This window comes from Fistularia commersonii, chromosome 32 (assembly GCF_037954325.1).
Source record: "Fistularia commersonii isolate RoL2024-O1a breed Wild chromosome 32, RoL_Fcom_v1.0, whole genome shotgun sequence".
Lineage (NCBI taxonomy): Eukaryota > Metazoa > Chordata > Actinopteri > Syngnathiformes > Fistulariidae > Fistularia > Fistularia commersonii.
This window is the reverse complement of record NC_141315.1, coordinates 7,293,350-7,311,123: the sequence shown is the minus strand read 5'-3', so window position 1 is coordinate 7,311,123 and position 17,774 is coordinate 7,293,350. Positions and strand designations below refer to the sequence as shown.

The 17,774-nt window shown below is 44.7% G+C and overlaps 1 protein-coding gene across 3 annotated transcripts in view; it reads left to right on the top strand.

The window, feature by feature from the left end:
- The window catches only part of ttyh2 (tweety family member 2), a 73,058-nt gene that overhangs the window by 38,695 nt on the left and 16,589 nt on the right, over positions 1-17,774 (top strand). For all 3 annotated transcript variants that reach the window (XM_086140120.1, XM_086140119.1, XM_086140118.1), the window contains exons 4-5: positions 2,219-2,439; positions 9,934-10,029. In XM_086140120.1, coding sequence (XP_085996246.1) covers positions 2,219-2,439; positions 9,934-10,029 — 317 coding nt within the window. The remainder of the gene's footprint in view (positions 1-2,218; positions 2,440-9,933; positions 10,030-17,774) is intronic.

Sequence of the window (17,774 nt, the reverse complement as noted above, 5' to 3'; positions counted from 1 at the left end):
TTCATGTTTCCAGACAGAGAAACTAGTGATCACGAACCATTTCAGCTGCAAGGCAGGGTCTTGTTACGGTTCCTCATGACATCAATGCTCGGTGACTGGTGGAACTCATAAGTCACTCCCATTACCAGTTACCGTTTGCTAAGCACACTTTTTAAAACCTACTGTGATCAACTGTAATCTTGTGACAAAATGGTAAGAACCAGACCCAGAGGTCCGGGCCTTTCTGGCACGCTCAGCCACATGGGGTTTTTCCCTGGCTGACAGTGGAACATCAACACTTTGGCACAAAATAAATATGGAGTTAGCTAACGGTGGGCTTATTATTACCAGCATGCAAAACATGTATGCTTCGGCAACTCTCCATGTTAACCGTGTCAACTTCCGCTTCTTCTACGATGTTTTTTTTTTTATTCTGCCGCTTAAGGTTTACGTGGCAGACCCTTGCCTCCATACGGTGGTCCTTTATTTCCTGTAGGATTTCAAAAGTAAAAGTTGTTCAAATTCGACCTGGACACGTCTTCCATCCTTTCTGCCTAGAAATGACTATAATCAAATCTTGTCAACTTGAATATGATTTTCTTTCTCTGAGAGACGTTTCACCTCTCATCTGGCAAGTTTCTTCGTTTCTAACAAGCCGTGGGAAGCTTCCGTAATGGAATTGCTGGAGTTGGCTGTTGGTCTGCTTCATTCAAGAAATATAAATACACCAGGAAAATGCACCTAAAGTCTGCTTTTCAACTCTTGTTGTGCAGTTAGTCCTTAAAGCTCCTCTCAGTTGATTTGAGTTTTTCACCTGAATGCCTGAACGGTATTTTTGATTTCCTCTCAACCACCTCTCAGCGAGGAACGGGTTTTTGAGTCATTCCCCAACGGCGGTACTCAAACCCAGACGCTCCGGTGACGGCGTAATTCCTACCTAATCATATCTCTGTGTTATTTCCTTGCTGAAAGGAGAATAACACTCCATTTTCAAAAAAAAAAAAAAAAAAAACAACAAAAAACCGAGGGGATTTATGAAAACCCGCGCCGTTCGGACAACTCGGATTCTCTCCTCATTCTTTCCTCTCATTTAGCCGTCATTCGGGCCGTGCGTCGAGTGCGCACCCAATAATTACCCCTCGACAACCCCGACCCCCCCCGTCCGCGTTGCCACCAAACATGCCAACAATACGAATCTGCTCGCTGAATGCCAAGCAGCCAGCGGCAAACGAGAGCATTTATTACCCCTTTTAATTATCAAATAGCAGGATGTCTCTGTGAATGCCATTTCCCCGTAAACAGAACAACAGCCCCCCCCCCCCCCACGCAAAGCACGGTATAATTAAACCAGAGGAAATGGATTTTTACCGCAGGTTTTCGCTCCGCGGTCGCGATGATCTGCTCCTCCGGCGTCCCGTCGACAGAATAACAGCACAAGATAAATTGATAAGCCTGTATTCATTTGTTGTTGGCCGGAGAGGACCATACCCACCACCACCTACACACACACACACACACACGCACACACACCCCGCTGGGGGATAGATTAGTTGATTACATGGTTTAAACAGGTAAACAAACTATTGGAGTCATTAGCAAGGTATTGATTTGGGGGAAAAAAAAAGAGGGTGGGGGAATTGAGAGTGTGTGTTTATTCTAACAAACAGCAGCAAGAATGTTGAAACTCAATATGCCAGTCAGCTCCACATCCTGGCACTTCCTGGATGTCCTCACCAACACACACACACTGTGCTTCTGGTATCTCAGCACTCTATGGACAATATAAACACACAGACACACACACACAAACATACTTGTTGATGTATATCTCAATATCACTGTCTTAGCTGCTGCAGATAAGGCAGATGTTAGCCATCACAACACACACACACACACACACGCAAACACCTGCAGACCACCAACCGCAACAATAACATTCAGAACGGTCACTTTCTCATAAAGGCAGATTTTCATTGTTGTTTTTTCATCCAATAAGAAAAACTTCTACAACCTCTATGTTTTTTTAACCACCCAATGAATGTAATAATCAATCAAATCGCCCAAAGTAGCTCAATTTACCCCAATTTCATTAACTACTCCAATACAACAGCCTTAAGTGTTTTTTTTTTTTTTTTTTTTTAGTGACGAAAACCAAATGTATGTCTTACTGTTTGCATCGATGAAAAATATGTGTTGTTTTTACAAAGGGTTGATGCCAGTCTGTGTCCTTGTCGACTAGGTAACCACCACCATGGGCAGCATGAAGATGGGTCTGCACCAGCACCTCGCCAGGCTGGACGAGATTTTCGCCACCCGCGGCGACTACGTGCAGACCCTGCAGTTCATGCAGCAGATGGCCGACAACGTGATAAAGCAGCTGCTGGGCCTGCCGGACTGGGAGGAGGCCAAGGTGGACCTGGCGTCCGTCGCCGGTCAAACGGGAAACATCGAATACTACAGGTGAGGAACGCAACGTGTTTTGGCCACACGGTGACTTTCACAAGTCGGAAATGCGGTTAACGGGAATTACCGGCACGACGAGACGCCTCAGCAAAGCCAAACTCCTCGGGGGGTTCGGTGGGCAAGAGTCGCACCGGAGAACATTAGAGCAGCGGGAAAAAAAAAAAAACGTAATTTCCGGACTATTAAGCGCACCTCAATATAAGCCGCACCGGCTAGCCGATCGCGATCTTTGGCTTCCTCCTGCGAACTAAAACCATCAAAGTCGTCGTCTTCGGTGTCGAAGTTGAACGGACTCAGAATTTCCCGGTCATTTAATTTCTGATGTGACAAGGATAAATGTTTTAGCGGTGTGAAAATCATTAGCCAGCCCCCACCCTCCCAAAAAAATGCATATATTAGCCGCATGGTTGATTAAGTGAAAAAAGTCGCGTCTTATCGTCCGGAAATTACGGTATGTATATCTTGGTTATTACGTACCCCTTTTTGCAATACAGTGATCCCTCGCTATAACGCGGTTTACTTTTCATGGTTTCGCTACTTCATATATTTGCATCGTGCATTGTGTTCTGCATTCTGATTGGCTAAAAAGTCCCTCTGCTTCTTCTCTACCTGTGCGTCAATAACGTTGCAGTTTAATATGTACACGTACGTAAAACGGCTTGCCAAATTTACATTACGTACGTGCAAATTATCTTGCGATTTCAAGTTTCTCTGAAACCCATAATGTTGACACAACGCTGTGGACCGACAAAAGCACCTGCAGCAGGGCCCGAAAGGCAGCGGAAGATTCTATCTATCGCAGATAAAGTTAAACTTCTGGACATGCTAAGGGAAGGTAAAAGCTATGCGGCTGTAGGTCGGCATTACGGAATTAATGAATATTCCATTCGTCTCCCGTTCTTTTCAATGTATAATAGAGTATTTAATTGTTTACTAATTGTAAAAAAAAATTAAGATTTCTACATCACGGATTTTGCCTATCACGGGTTCTTTTTGGAACGGTTCCCCTTTTTGCAGTAATACCTGGACTTATGAGTTCATTCGTAACTCAGTTTGATCGTATATCAGATTAAATTTCCCCATACCTTGGTTTTGTTGTTTTAAATAAGACAAATGTACTTACAAAGTAAAAAATAATCTATGAAAAATAATAAATGGGAATGTAAATGTTTCCATTCAGTGCTCTATCAACTTAGTTTGCTCACTAAATGCTTAATGCTACAATGTGTTGCTGAATGTAATTTAGACACTTTGCTACACTTTATCGCTACACTTAATTTAGCGCAGAGTGAACGCCGCTCCTTTTTTTTTAAAATGATCAAATCGTGCCTGACCGGCTTTGAATGACTTCCAGTGCCTCGACCGTTGACGTTCCCGCCGTCTGCTGCGCCAAATCTCCGTAAATGTGTCATCATCGTCCTTCTAACAGATGATGCTCTTCATGGCGGTGAAGACAACAACTCCATCTGTTCACAGACGAGTCGACAACATGCACGACTCGCTCGTCATGTTTTTCCATGATTTGCGTCGGGCTAGCTAAGGCCGGGCTGGTAGTGTGACATTTTTTAAACGGTACTTCACCGACGCCTTGTCAAACTCTTTCTCGTAAGTCAGACCTCAGCTCTCAGCAAAAAAAAAAAAAAAATCAATTGAGCGACGGCTTGTATCTTCAAAAAATCGTAAGTTGATGCACTTGTAAGTAAAGGTTCCACTGTGTAGAAAAAAAAAGGTCATTTTCTTTGCAGATGACTTGTTTATTTCCCTCCGGGTTTTCACACACACCCGTCAGAGGATTCTTCTGAGCCCTTCCAGGGAACGATCGAAACTCGGGGAGAGAAAGAATCGCGTCCGGACGGCACGTCTTGTGTAACAAATGGAGCTTGAGATATTAAGAAAAAAAAAGAAATAAAAATCCATTAAAAGATATCACATTAAGATGAGACATCCCCGGAGCCGCAGATCACATATTTTGTCCCCGCCAGTGAAATATTTGTTTGATAGATGCAACAACCACCTCCCCCTCCCCGCATCCCAGCCGGAGCTTTCTCATATCACGCTTATTCAACGGCCGCAGATTGTCGAGCAACACTTCGCCGTCCGCGGCTGGAAAGATCATTTATGCGCAGGTAGTCACGGCACTACGCGCTGTGACCTGAATATATCAAACACTGTTTACCAGATGAGATTAAATAACGTGTGTGTGTGTATGCGTGCATGTGTATGCATGCATGTATGTCGATGTGTGTGTGTGTGTGTGTGTAACTCATTTGTGTGAATGCAAAGTCTCTGCAGATGTGGATATTTTTTTGAACCTCTCATCCGGTTTCAATAGTTTTTTTTTTGTTTTTTTTTCGGACATATTCCAGACGCTTTCTCTCAAGCCGTTGCCGGGTAACCCCGGCAGTCCTCGCCATTTCTTCGCCCCCGACCGTCGACGTGAACCGACAACGTTTACTTAACACCGCGCGCGCGGACCTTCCAGACACCGCGGCTCCAAGCAACAAGCAAAAAAAGCTGTTGCTGAATTTCTTTAGCATCTCATTATTTTTGCCATTTCCACTCAGGGTCTTTTTCGTTTTGTTTTTTTTTTTTTTTTATAAATGCGCATAAAAATGGGAAAACATGAAACTCAAACAGCGGCGGCCTGGATCATTTTCTCGATGTACCAGGTTAAAGAACCGGAATGCGGGGGGGTAAAATGAAAATCCCGTCCGGTGCTCCACGTACGGAGCTTTCCCCGAACGCAGTGAGCTGAATTTCTTCAGCTTTGTTGCCGCAGCCGGAATCTCCCCGACACCAGCCCGTAAACCAGATTGTAATTATACGGCACAGCGGTTTCCTGACTGTTCCAGTTCGCCGTTTGAGCTGCTGCTGCTGCGCGAGGCCGCGTCCCGTTACCGTTCGGGACTTATCGTCCCGGAGCAGAAACGCCGCTTTGTTCCGCTTTTTACGGGGAACTTCTACCATCGGGACGGCACGTTATTGATCCCGAAACCCCTCCTCCAATTCTGGTGCTCGCGATGTTTTTTGATATGACTTATTCATGTCAGCTTGCTGCCAGCTCAGTCTTGTCATTTTTTTTTTTTTTTTTTTTGTTGTTTTTTTTTTTTGTTTTTCTCTCCGCCTCGAAAAGAAGAAAATAAAAAAATCTCGGTGTGTGAATCCATCCGAGCTCACTTCAAAGTGCAGATCCAGACCGAAAAAAAACCACACTGAGAATCATCCTGAAATTTTAATTGCGACCCCAAAGTGATTATCCAGTCCCGTCAGACTGTCTCTCGTCTGCGTGTGTGAGATTCAAAGCTGTTTGATTTTTTTAATTCTACATATTTCCACCCCCTGCAAATTATCACTTAGTCATTTTGTGGGATTTTTTTTTTTTTTTTTTTTTTCATGGTCAACTTGTGATACCTGCCAAAAAAAAAAAAAAAAATGTTTTCCTGGAAGAACCACGTTCCTTTATTTCTCACCGTCAGAGGCACCCTTAGATCATACAGATGAAAAATAATAAAATCCAGGAACATTCAATCCCCCATCTTTTTTAAGTTGCCGACTTGAAAGAGGCTTAAAAAGAAAGAAAAAAAAAAAAAAATCATCTCACGGGTTTCAAAGAATTCAAATTTCTCCGGCGATCACGCCTCTTACTCAGCTTTGTGTACGACCAGAGAAACTGGCGAATCCCATAAATCATTTTACCGGCGCTTTGCTCCGTCGAGTCGGCGGTTCGAGATGAAGGAGGCGAGGAGCCCGGCTGTCGGCTCTTTCAGCTCCAGGAAACGGCCTCCGTTTCTAGAGCGCTTTCACACCTTCAGGCTTTTAAAAGCGCTTTGCACTCGATAACATTCAGCGGGCAGCTCCCTTCAGGGGTCACAACAGCCAATCATCTGCCTCCTCTTCTCTCACTCCAACAAAGCAAATAATGACTATTTATTAATATTTTTTTTTGTAGTTCATTAGTTTTTTTTTAATGTAATTCAAGATTTGAAGGTAATGGTGATCATGTAGAATAAAAATTACTTGGCTTTTACGGCCCTGATGTGCAGCGTCTGCACATCAGGGCCGTAAATGCTAAGTAATTAGCATGTGAAGTAATTAGCTGAGGCTCAGCGGCAAGAATTTCATAAACCGGCTCAAATAAATATTTCAATTTGCTGTTGAATTTGTAAAAATACATTTCGCAGTGTTCGGTGAAATTTTTTTTTTTTTTTTTTTAAATTTAAGGTCGAATGGTAACTGCACGCACGAGTGCATCTGATAAAACGACGATGGCACGCAGGAGCAGACGGCAGTTTTGGTTCGCTGCGGGTGAACGATTTAAGTTTGGCCTTTTATTTCCAAAATACAGAGGACTCAAATAGAAGATGAGCATTTTCTTGTAACTCTCAACCCAATGTCACTTCTTTTTCAGAATTCAAATAGTTTGTTTCATATATATATATATGTATAATATACTATGAAATCAATGAACAACAGGTATATAGATTATACACATAGTGTGTTGTGTGTGTGTGTGTATATATTCAATCCAATTCTTCTGGGAAGGCGTTCCACAAGGTTCAGGAGTGTGTTTATGGGAATTTTTGGCCATTTTTCCAGAAGCGCATTTGTGAGATCACATACTGATGTTGGCCGAAAAGGCCCGGCAAGCATCGCAAAGGTGTTCTATCAGGTTGAGGTCAGGACTCCGTTCAGGCCAGTCAAGTTCATCCATGTCTTTATGGGCCTTGCTTTGTGCGCTTGTGCACAGTCATGTTGGAAAAGGAAGGGTCCGGCTTCAAACTGTTGCCACAAAGTTAAGAGCATGGAATTGTCCAAATTGTCTTGGTATGCTGAAGCTTTCAGAGTTCCTTTCACTGGAACTAAGGGGCCGAGCCCAGCTCCTGAAAAACAACCCCACGCCATAATCCCCCCCCCCCTCCACCAAACTTCACACTTGGCACAATGCAGTCAGACAAGTAGCGTTCTCCTGGCAACCGCCAAACCCGGACTCGTCCATCAGATCGCCAGATGGAGAAGCGCGACCGGTCACTCCAGAGAATGCATCTCCACCGCTCTAGAGTCCAGTGGCGGCGTGCTTTACGCCACAGCATCCGAAACTTTGCGTTCCACTTGGTGATTTGTGGCTTTTACGCAGCCGCTCGGCCATGGAAACTCATTGTATGAAGCTCTCTGAGCACTGCTCTCGAATCTAATCTGAAGGCCACGTGAAGTTTGGAGGTCTGAAGCCACTGACTGTAGGAAGTCGGAGACCTCTTGGCGGTATCTGCTGACCCCGCTCCGCCAGTTTACATGGACTACCACTTTGTGGCTGAGTTGCTGTCGTTCCCAAACATTTACGTGTTCTAATAATCCAGCTGACAGTGACTATGAAATATTTAAGAGAGGAAATTTCACAACTGGATTTGGCATCCTATCACAGTTCCACACTGGAATTCACTGAGCTCTTTAGAGCGACCCATTCTTCCACAAATGTTTGTAAAAACTATCTGCACTTGATTTTGTACACCTGTGCTCATGGAAGTGATTGGAACAACTGATTCTGATTATTTGAATGGGTGAGCGAATACATTCGGCAATATGCTGTGTATGTGTGTGTGTGTGTGTCAATCCATCATCTGACATGGCAGGGGATGCTGGAGCCCATCTAAACTGTCATGGTGCGAGAGGCGGGGTGCACCCTGGACTGGCCAGTCAATCGCAGGGCCACATATACAGACAAACAACCGTTCACTCGCTCATTCGGGGCAATTTTCCCAATTTTTTCCACTGTGGGACCGGAAGAACCTGGAGGAAACCCTCGCAGACACAAAGGTCCCCTTGTTGGAATCAAAACAGGCTCCTTTGTGAGGCTGAAGCGCTAACAAGTGCGTCACCATGCTGCAAAATTAAATTAAAACAACTTTTTGAAAAATTACTTTTTCATGATATTTTTAGATAGGATTTTTGAGTTTTCTTAAGATGTAAGCCATAATCAGCAATAATAAAATAATAAAAGGCTTGCAATATTTCAGTTGATTTTTAATGAACCCAGAATGTATGACATTTGTTTTTTGTAATTGCATTACAGAAGATAAAGAACTTTATCACAATATTCTAATTTTCTGAGACAGTCATGTATATATATACATATATATATATATACACACACATACACACACATATACTGTATATATATACACATTATATATACGTATATACATACATACACACACACATATATACATACATATATATATATACACATATACATACATATACACACACACACACACACACATATATATATACACATATATATCTCTATATAGATATATAGAGATATATATACACACACACATACATATATAGTAAAAAGATAAAAGTTGATTTCTCAAGTTTTTGAGATTTCCCAAAGGCTCTTTGAGTGTTTAGATTGCCGACCGCTGTTCTACCCAGACCTCCAGCATCCCTCCTCCGTCCAATGTGTAAACCACCTCAGTCTGACCAATTCCGATTAAGGAAATTACATTTTAAATACTAGGCACATTTAAAGTCCACCCACTGTGCACGACACATCATTTGAACGTAACCAGATTAAGATGATACGGACAAGCATGGCGGTGCTGAGGGGGGAAGGGAAGCGGCGGGTATGTGGAGGTGGGAAAGGTGAGAAAAAGGAGAAAAATTGAGATTTTGAGTGATGGCTGAGGCGTATCCTCGAGGAGGGAGGGAGGATGCTGCAGTGACGGGAATTGATATTGGCGTGATTTTTGAAAAAATGGGAAAAAATGAGCGCGAGCTTAGGGCGTTAACAGAGAGGGCGGAGATTATAAAAGACGAAGAAATATGGAGACGAGAGACCCGAGGTCACATGAGGTGAAACGCCAGGACGGCGAGTGGCAGAAGCACAGTTTTGTCCATTGATCCATTGATTATTGACCATCTGGTCCAGATCCTGGGCATCCAAGCACAGACCGACCACCTCCATGGTAACAGATGGATGCACCGAGGGGAGGGTGCACAGAGAATAACCCCAAGCATGAACACACACACACACACACACACCTCAGATGAAGACATCATGCCCACCTGAGTGATCAGGCCCGCAAGGAAACACTGACTGGTTGAAATTTCACGGTCAAGCTCGGATCGATCGTCGCAAACTATTTTGATCTTCATCGCATCCAGCGTTTCCACGACGATATTCCGGATTCGCTGTTAATCCCTGAGACGGCGCCTGCAGCCGTCAAGGCGGGAGGCGGAGTTAAACTTGTCAGTCACGCAGACACGTCCCATCATTTAAAAACAGAAAATTTATAATCACTTTTACTGGTATTTATGTGTCATTTATCTCTGACTGTGAGCAATTTCTTGCCCATTTAATGGAAATATATCCTTATTTCAAGTCGCGCTTTTTTCAGTTTAAAATGCCATGAATACGGGTTTTAACGGAAAATAAATAGCTTGTGTGTTTAATTTTTTTTTTTTCCCATTCTGTCTGCGTGTCCGCAGGTGGCTCACCTACCTGCTGCTCCTCATCCTGGACCTGATCATCTGCCTGCTAGCCTGCCTGGGCCTGGCCAAGCAGTCTCGCTGGCTGCTCACCACGTGAGTCCAAAAAAGGCCCGGTCGCAGATGCCCTATTTTTTTTTTTTTTTTTTCCCCCCCCAGCCCCCTGTCTGTGCTTTTTGTTTTGTTTCTGAATGCCGCGCGATTTAAATATCTTGCAATATTTGGATTCAGAAAATGAGACCATTTAAAGTCGTGAGACACAAATAAACCGCCACAGGAAGCCCCGTTGTGTTGACAAAATATTTTCATTTCGGTTTTGGCCGCGTTGCCCCGACGGCAGCTGCGGGAGATTCGATTATCCCCCTCCAGATGTAGGAAGTCGGGCGGGGTGCGTTGCACAACACGTACGTCTTCCTCTGACGAATGAGGGCCGTCCTCCACTCGGAGAGGCCGACACATTACGTGCAAAACGGCCGCTGGCGTCCGTCTGCGGGAAGAAAACCTTTTTTTTTTTAAAACGCGCGATAATCCCTCGATACGCTTCGTCTCCAGTACACATGAGGAAGAACATCTTAATTCGGGGTGACTCGGGGTGGGATGTGCAAGCCAGACAGCGGCAGCTGCTCGATATTGGAACGTGTCCACGTTATCAACCTTTCACCGGCTTCAGGCCCTTGGAAACCGGCTTCGGAAGCGGCGGCGTGCGTGTTCGAGGCCGGCATTTAGCCTTAGTTAGCATGTTAAAGTGCAAACGCGAGGAGGGCAGTGAGGCTAAAGATAAGGCAACACTGGGGGAGAGCAAACTTGCATTTGTGCTAATTCACCCACTGTTGTGTAAATAAATGTAAATAACACTGGAGGGAAATATCTATCTTTGCCAACTTTGCATATAAAATGTTTTATTCCCGGGTGCCAGCCCTCGTCTCCCGGAATTACACTCCCGTACTTTCGCTGGGCGAAAATGGTGCGCGTGAGCAGCGCGGGGCCCTCGCCGTGCAGCACAGCACGGGGAAAAAACAAACAAACCTGAGAGCTCGTGAGTGTCGTGCGACGCATACGCAGCAGCGGCGAGGAATTGATAATGGGCGCACAATTAAGTGGAATTAATTATTCATTTCACTTGGAGGCACATGTCGCCAAGGCAACGGGGAGACTATAGTGTTTACATAAACAAAAGTATGGAGTGAATGGTTGTATGTCTCTATAGGACGTGTGAATGAGAGGGTGAATGGTTTTATGTCTCCATATAAAATGTGAATAAGAGGGTAAATTGTATTCTTGCCGATCTTGTCTAGGCAACCGGACTTGAATTTCTTCAATTGAAATATTTTCAGCCCTCATCCAGGAGGCTCCTTCAGTTCCAATGACCAATGGGGAGTTTTGGAATATAACTGACAGGCTTTTGGGCGGATCTAGGTTATGGTGGTTTGTTATGTAAAAAGGAAAAGTTGATCTACAGAAACCGGGTGTAAGGGGCGTCGTTATGCTAATGGAGGCGTCGCTTGTTGGAACAGAGGAGCAGCTACCTGAATTTATGTTTCTACGCGTGAATGAAAGTGTGAAAATTTGTATGTCTCTACCTGAGGCGGGAATGAGAAAGTGAATGCTTGTATGTCTTGATATGAAATGTGAATAAGAGTCTGAAGTCTGCACTCTCAGCGCACAAGAAAACCAAATCAGCACACTGAGTGCACTGCACTGCAAATGAATTAAATATGTAACATTTTTTTCTGTATCATTTTGCTGTGTGACTATGTGATTGACAGGTGTTGCGCTACACAGCCGATCACGGCACTGACAGTACTTGTGCACGGGCTCTGCCCATACACGCTATATAACAATAACAACAGTGTGGCGGAGTTAAGTGAAGCTAATGCTAACGTGCTAACCCCTTATCACGGCGAAACGAGTAGGCGGTGAATGTGTTATACATTCACTCACCAAACCAAAGAAAAAAGAAATGCGGTTCTTAATGTGCAAATAGAAGAACAAACGGTGAAACTGGTTGAGATTTTTTTTCTTTTTCGAGTAAGAAAGGTCTGCTCTGCGAAACATGCAGCGAAGCTAAAGTAGTATTGCGTTATTACAGGTCATTCAAGCATCACAAATACTTCAGTCGTCAGAGTTTACACCTGCAGTCCTTCACACGTTCCACTCATCGAGTCAAACGCCGTTGCCGTCCACTTCAATCAGTCAAGCCGGGGCGTGAAAAGCAAGAAACTAGCTCCAGTAACCCCCCACCCACCACCACCACCACCCCGAACGCCAACCGCCTCAGAGCCGTCACAGCCTCACAGCACCAGTCAGTGTCAAGAATGTCTGCCTCCTCCGAAGGGATGCTCTTTCCCAGTGAAGTGGAAGGGGGTTCACTCGCACATTACACTCCGGAGGGCTCCAGACTCTCCCTTGAGCTTAGAATCAGCCGCCTGAGCGTGCGTGGGTGTGTGTGTGTGTGTGTGTGTGTGAGCACAACCTCACTCCCCGCCGTTTCATCTGGATTTTGAGAACACTGTGTAACAACCGTCGCCGCTATCTGGTTAGCCGAGCATTCCTTCCCTTCCTTTCCGCACTCTTTGTTGCTTCGAACCCTCCAGCGGCAGGTTGGAGCGTCTGGACAAAAGCGTCAGGGGTAATGTGCAACAAAAGAGCGGCAGGCGGAATAAAAAGAAGGACGTGCGAGGAGATGTCATGCGGTTTAGACTCAGCGGCACTGAGGAGAAGACGGGAAGCAGAGCTGGAGGCAGCAGGGGTGAAGATGGCGAGGTTCTCTTCGGGACGGAAAGGATCGAGAAAGAGGCCACGTTACCGTATTTTGTGGACTATAAGGCGCGCTGCATTATAAGGCGCATGATAAAACATACAGCATATAAAGCGAAACAAAACAGTCGGTTTAGTCCGACTTAATCATCTCGCTTTGTCCCTCGGAAACTCTGTTTGGTCTCGTTTACTTGGCGCAGTTCATCGGTTTGCTTCCACTTCCGGACCATTTATTCATTAATGTTGAATTCCCATCATCTACAGCATGAGGGATAACCTTGAATTTGAATTCTGCTTCGTAAGCATGTTTCTTAACAGGTTCCATTTTTGGGGGTCCTCATACACACAAATGTACAGTAATATTATGTCGAAGCACCGTATGTACCGGTATTACAAAAAGTGGTGGAGGTAAGCGTACGACATGCCGTTCTCTGATTGGTTTATTGTTACCGGCGATAGTGGACACCTGAAGTTAGTGTGACGTTTAAATTAAATTTGTTTATTTCAAAAGAGGACAATGCAATTTCATAAAACACATGAATAAAGCATGAGTAAAAAAGCCAGAATTAGCCAAAGAGGCTATTTTTCCATCTATTGTCCCCCGGCCATGATGTCAAAAATGGCAATAAAATGGACAAAGACATAACCAAGACGTTGATACAACATTATATTCCAGCACTGCATAATAAGTTATCTAAAGCAGTGTACCGCATAAAATAGGTTGGAGGTCAGTAAACGCAACAAGAGTTCATACATAAGAGGCACGGCCAATTTTGAAGAAAACGAAAGGATTTTAAGCGAACCTTGTAGCGCGAAAAATACGGTAGATATTCCGGAGTTAAAATCAGAGTGGTTTTAGATGATCTGGGTAGAAGGACGCTTCCAGGCAGGAGGTCTAGTGGACCTCAGATGGTCAGATGGAGGCAGAGAGAGAACAAGATCGTCCACTGAGCCGCTCATTGTTCGCTACCAAAGGTTAGCGTGAGCGCTCGCTAATAATTGACAGAGCTGGTTAACAAAAAAAAAAAAAAAGGTTTTAGAATAGCTGCTACAAAAATACTTAATATTCTACAGAAGCCGCTCCGACCCTGATCAACAACATGAAATATTAATTTTGTTCAGAATTTTACATTTTTAATGGCGGGTCAGTGTCAGTGATTAGCAACAACATTAATAATGATTTTGTTGATTTTTTTTCACGCATTGTCAAATTGTAGATCACTGGGGAATCACGATAGATCACTGGGAAATAAAATATCAGGAAGGTATAAAACTGGAAAATAAAAGACGCTAGCATGAAAAAAAAAAGAGATTTTTTTCAGCCTTGAATCACCTTGTGTATTTTCTACTTTTTAAATGCTAGTTTGCTTTTTTCTTTGGTTGGAAGCCACCGTTCTGTGACGCTCAATACCTGTCAGCTTTAATAAATGGTTTGCAAGTTTGTAGTGGATAGTTACGGCGCATCTTAACCGCTAAAAATGTAGTGCAATCAATCAGTTTCGACGTGATTTAGGGTGCAGGTTTTTTTTGTCAGCGCAGCGTTTCCAGCGCCATCGGTAAACACCGGCGCCTGTTCGCCGAGCGCTACAAACGAAATAACAACGCCGTCGATCAATACGGAGATCGCTATGGAAGCGATACTCAGACCGTCTGGTTGAAGCCGTCATGATTGATCATGTTTTGCTTTCCAAATTAATGAAATACTCATAGAGGACTCATTAATCCGGGCTCATTAATCCCCTGATTGCTCGGTAAGAAATCCCGCGCGACGCCGTCGTAAGCGAAGAGAAATATAAACAACTCGCCACAGCGGCTTGTCAACTTTCTCCGAGAGCAGGGGAAGGACAGGGCACTGATTTCTATTCATTTATTCATTTTCAAAAGCGCTCCCAGCTGAGTCGATCACATGGCCGCATATAAAGACATACAACCGTTCACTCTCGTGTTCTTCTTTTTTCCTCCGGGCTGCCGGTCACTGGTCACCACAGCGACTCGACCTCCTCCGACTAAACCTGGTCTTTGTGTCCCCCTCCCTCACCACAACTAACTTCACGTCCTCTTTCACTCCATCCACAAATCGTCTCTTTGGTCTACCGATTATATTCGCCGTCCCTCCTCCGCACATGGCAGAACCATCTCGGTCTGACCTTCTTTCAAAAACATCTAACACGTGCCGTTCCTCCGATGGACTCGTTCCTGATCCTTTTCCATCCTGGTCACCGAGAGAAACTGTGCGACTTCCAGCTCTGCTTCCTCTCTTTTCTCCACCGTCACTTTCTCCAAACCGTAGAGCATCGCCGGTCTCACCTCTGTCTCGTCGCCTTTTCTTTCATTCCGGCTGATACTCTTTTATCCCGTATTACCCCTGACACTTTTCTCCATCTGTTCTCACCAGTTTCTTCACCTCCAGAATCTCGAGGTTCCGGACTGTGGACACTTAAATACTTAAAATCCACCATCTTTTTGATCTCCGCTCCGTCTCTTTCACACACATATATTCAGTCTTGCCTCTCCTTTCCAGGGTGTATTTCCACCTCCCGAGACGTTCCTCCACCTGTTCTCTGCTCTCCCTACAGATCTGGATGTCGTCTGCACACACGTCGGTCCACGGAGGCCGTTTTCTAACCTCGTCTTTCAGCACGTCCGATTAAAGTCAGCTTTCTTGTCAATCTCTGCACGTACTGGACATACGGAGGAATCAAGATGTTTTTCACAATCCCACGGTGACATGACATTAATAAAATCATAATAATAGAATGCAGAAAAACAGTAAGGTGCGCTGATATGTTAAACGATGAGCTATCAAGTATATACTGTTTCATTTGTCTCTTACTTGTAAAGCGTCTTTGAGTATCATGAAAAGCGCTATAGAAAACCTATGTATTATTATTATTATTATAAAGTGCATGCAGATACAAACTGATATTTGACAGCATGAGAGAGAAGCAACATTGATTTGTACATCATTCTAGTTAAAACAACCATCCCCTCCCTCATTTCCACCTCGACAAGCCGTACGGCCATTCAGCCTCCATATAGAGACATACAACCATTCACTCGATCATGCAGACTTCAGACTCTTATTCACATTTCATATCAAGACATACAAGCATTCGCTTTCTCATTCCCGCCTCAGGTAGAGACCTACAAATATTCACACTTTCATTCACACGTAGAAACATAAATTCAGGTAGCTGCTCCTCTGTTCCAACAAACGACGCCTCCATTAGCTTCTGTAGATCAACTCTTCCTTTTTACGTAACAAGTTTTGTGTTTTTTTTTGTATAGTTTAGTTCAAAGAAAAGGAATCCAGCCATTCATTCACAAGTCATATAGAGACATCAAACTTCTTCCCATTATTCAAACAATTTGGGGTCTCGAGTGAACCCCTCGCATGTTTCTGGACTGTGGGGAGGAATTAGAGAACCCGAAATGGGGAGAACATCAGGGACTCCACACAAGAAAGTACGGGAACTGAACCGGGAACCTTCCTGCTGCAAGGCAGAAGCCGCAACCCCAGTCAGGGCCGCGCGCTGGGATTTCTATGGCAACCTAATTAGAAGAGCCTGGTTCTCTTCTTCCGCTGATCGGGATTATCTGGCTGGCAGCTCTGCACCGCCGGCCCCCAAGGCGAGCGCCGGAGAAACGTCTACTTCCCACTTTGACCCGAGTCGGAGTGACTCCGTCTCGTCTTCGCTCAGGTCGGGTCGCACTCGTTATTCGCCGGCGTCCTCTGCCCCCCCCCACCCCCCCGCGCTCAGGGCTCTCCACCACTTTTTATCCGCTCGATTCGCCTCGGGTTTTTCCTCAACGCGATTTCCCGCACCGTCCGCGGAAACCGCTTTCCCCCCGCGGAGCGCGAGGCCGACGCCGCTCCGCCCGTTTTCCGACACGTCGGCGGACACGTCTCCGGTTGGCCGGGTCGACGTCACTTTAACGGAAGCGAAACCGAATGGCGGGATTTGAAAAAAGATGCGTTAAATGAATGAAACCAAACCTGTTTCCTGACACCTGGAAAAAGGAGAGGCTTCAAAACATGTCGTCAAGGTTGAAGAGACCAGTTTACGGCAACCTCTAACAGGGCAAAGCACAACTCTGGGCAGTTTTAGCAGCATTCTGTGTATTTTGTAACTAAATATGGAGAAATATAATTAGTTTGCGAGGGATTTATCATCATTAGCCTCTTTCTGTAGGAACTTCCTGCGCTTTCTAGATCCCTTTCTGGAACTAGGCCGCTTCTTTCTGCGGACCTCCTCGAGCTATTCAAGCTCAAAGGCATGGTTTTGTTATGATACCCTAGAAAATAATGATGTAGGTGATGGTAGGACTCATAAGCCGCGGCCAAAACCAGATACTTCTTGCAGAATGTGGATTGCTATTTAAAAAAAAAAGAAATATCGCAGCTGTTCTGGCTACAAAATGGACAAAACCGGTGAGATACAGACGGAGAGGTCCGGGCTCTTCTGGCAGAGGAGTTTCCAGTGTAACATTGATATTTTGGCCAAAATAAGCCTGGAGTTAGCAAACGGAGGGGTTCTTCACACCGCAAAGCAGCACGGGGAGGAAATTAAAATGCGTCTGAAAGTCCACGCAGTCCGTGCAGAACATCCAGCTTTCAGTGTCGATGACGCTATCTTCCTCTTCTTCACATCGGTTTGTTTTTGAGTGCCGTGCCTGAGGTGCTCGTTGGAGGCAAAAATAAAAAAAAGTTCCACATTTTTCACAACTTTTTCTGCCCACAAAGCGGCTAAAGTTTGGATAAATAGCTGTTTTGTTTGGTTCAGATTCACGCTGTCTGGTGGATCGATGCCTACAAACGACACCGAACGTCAGTTTGTCTCTTCCGGCTCTTGTTTTCGTCTAAATCTAAGCAGATTTAATGTTTTATTTTATCGCACTTCGCTGAATAGCGCCTTCCAAATCTGCCAGTCTGTGAAATGATAAAGATGCTTTTGTTTCTTTTCATGCATCTACAGCTGCCTTATGGGCTAATTAGGACATAAATGCAATTCAACTGCAACAACCCCCCACCCCCACCCCCCAGGGCAATTAGACAAGATGGAAAAAAAAAACAACACAAGAAT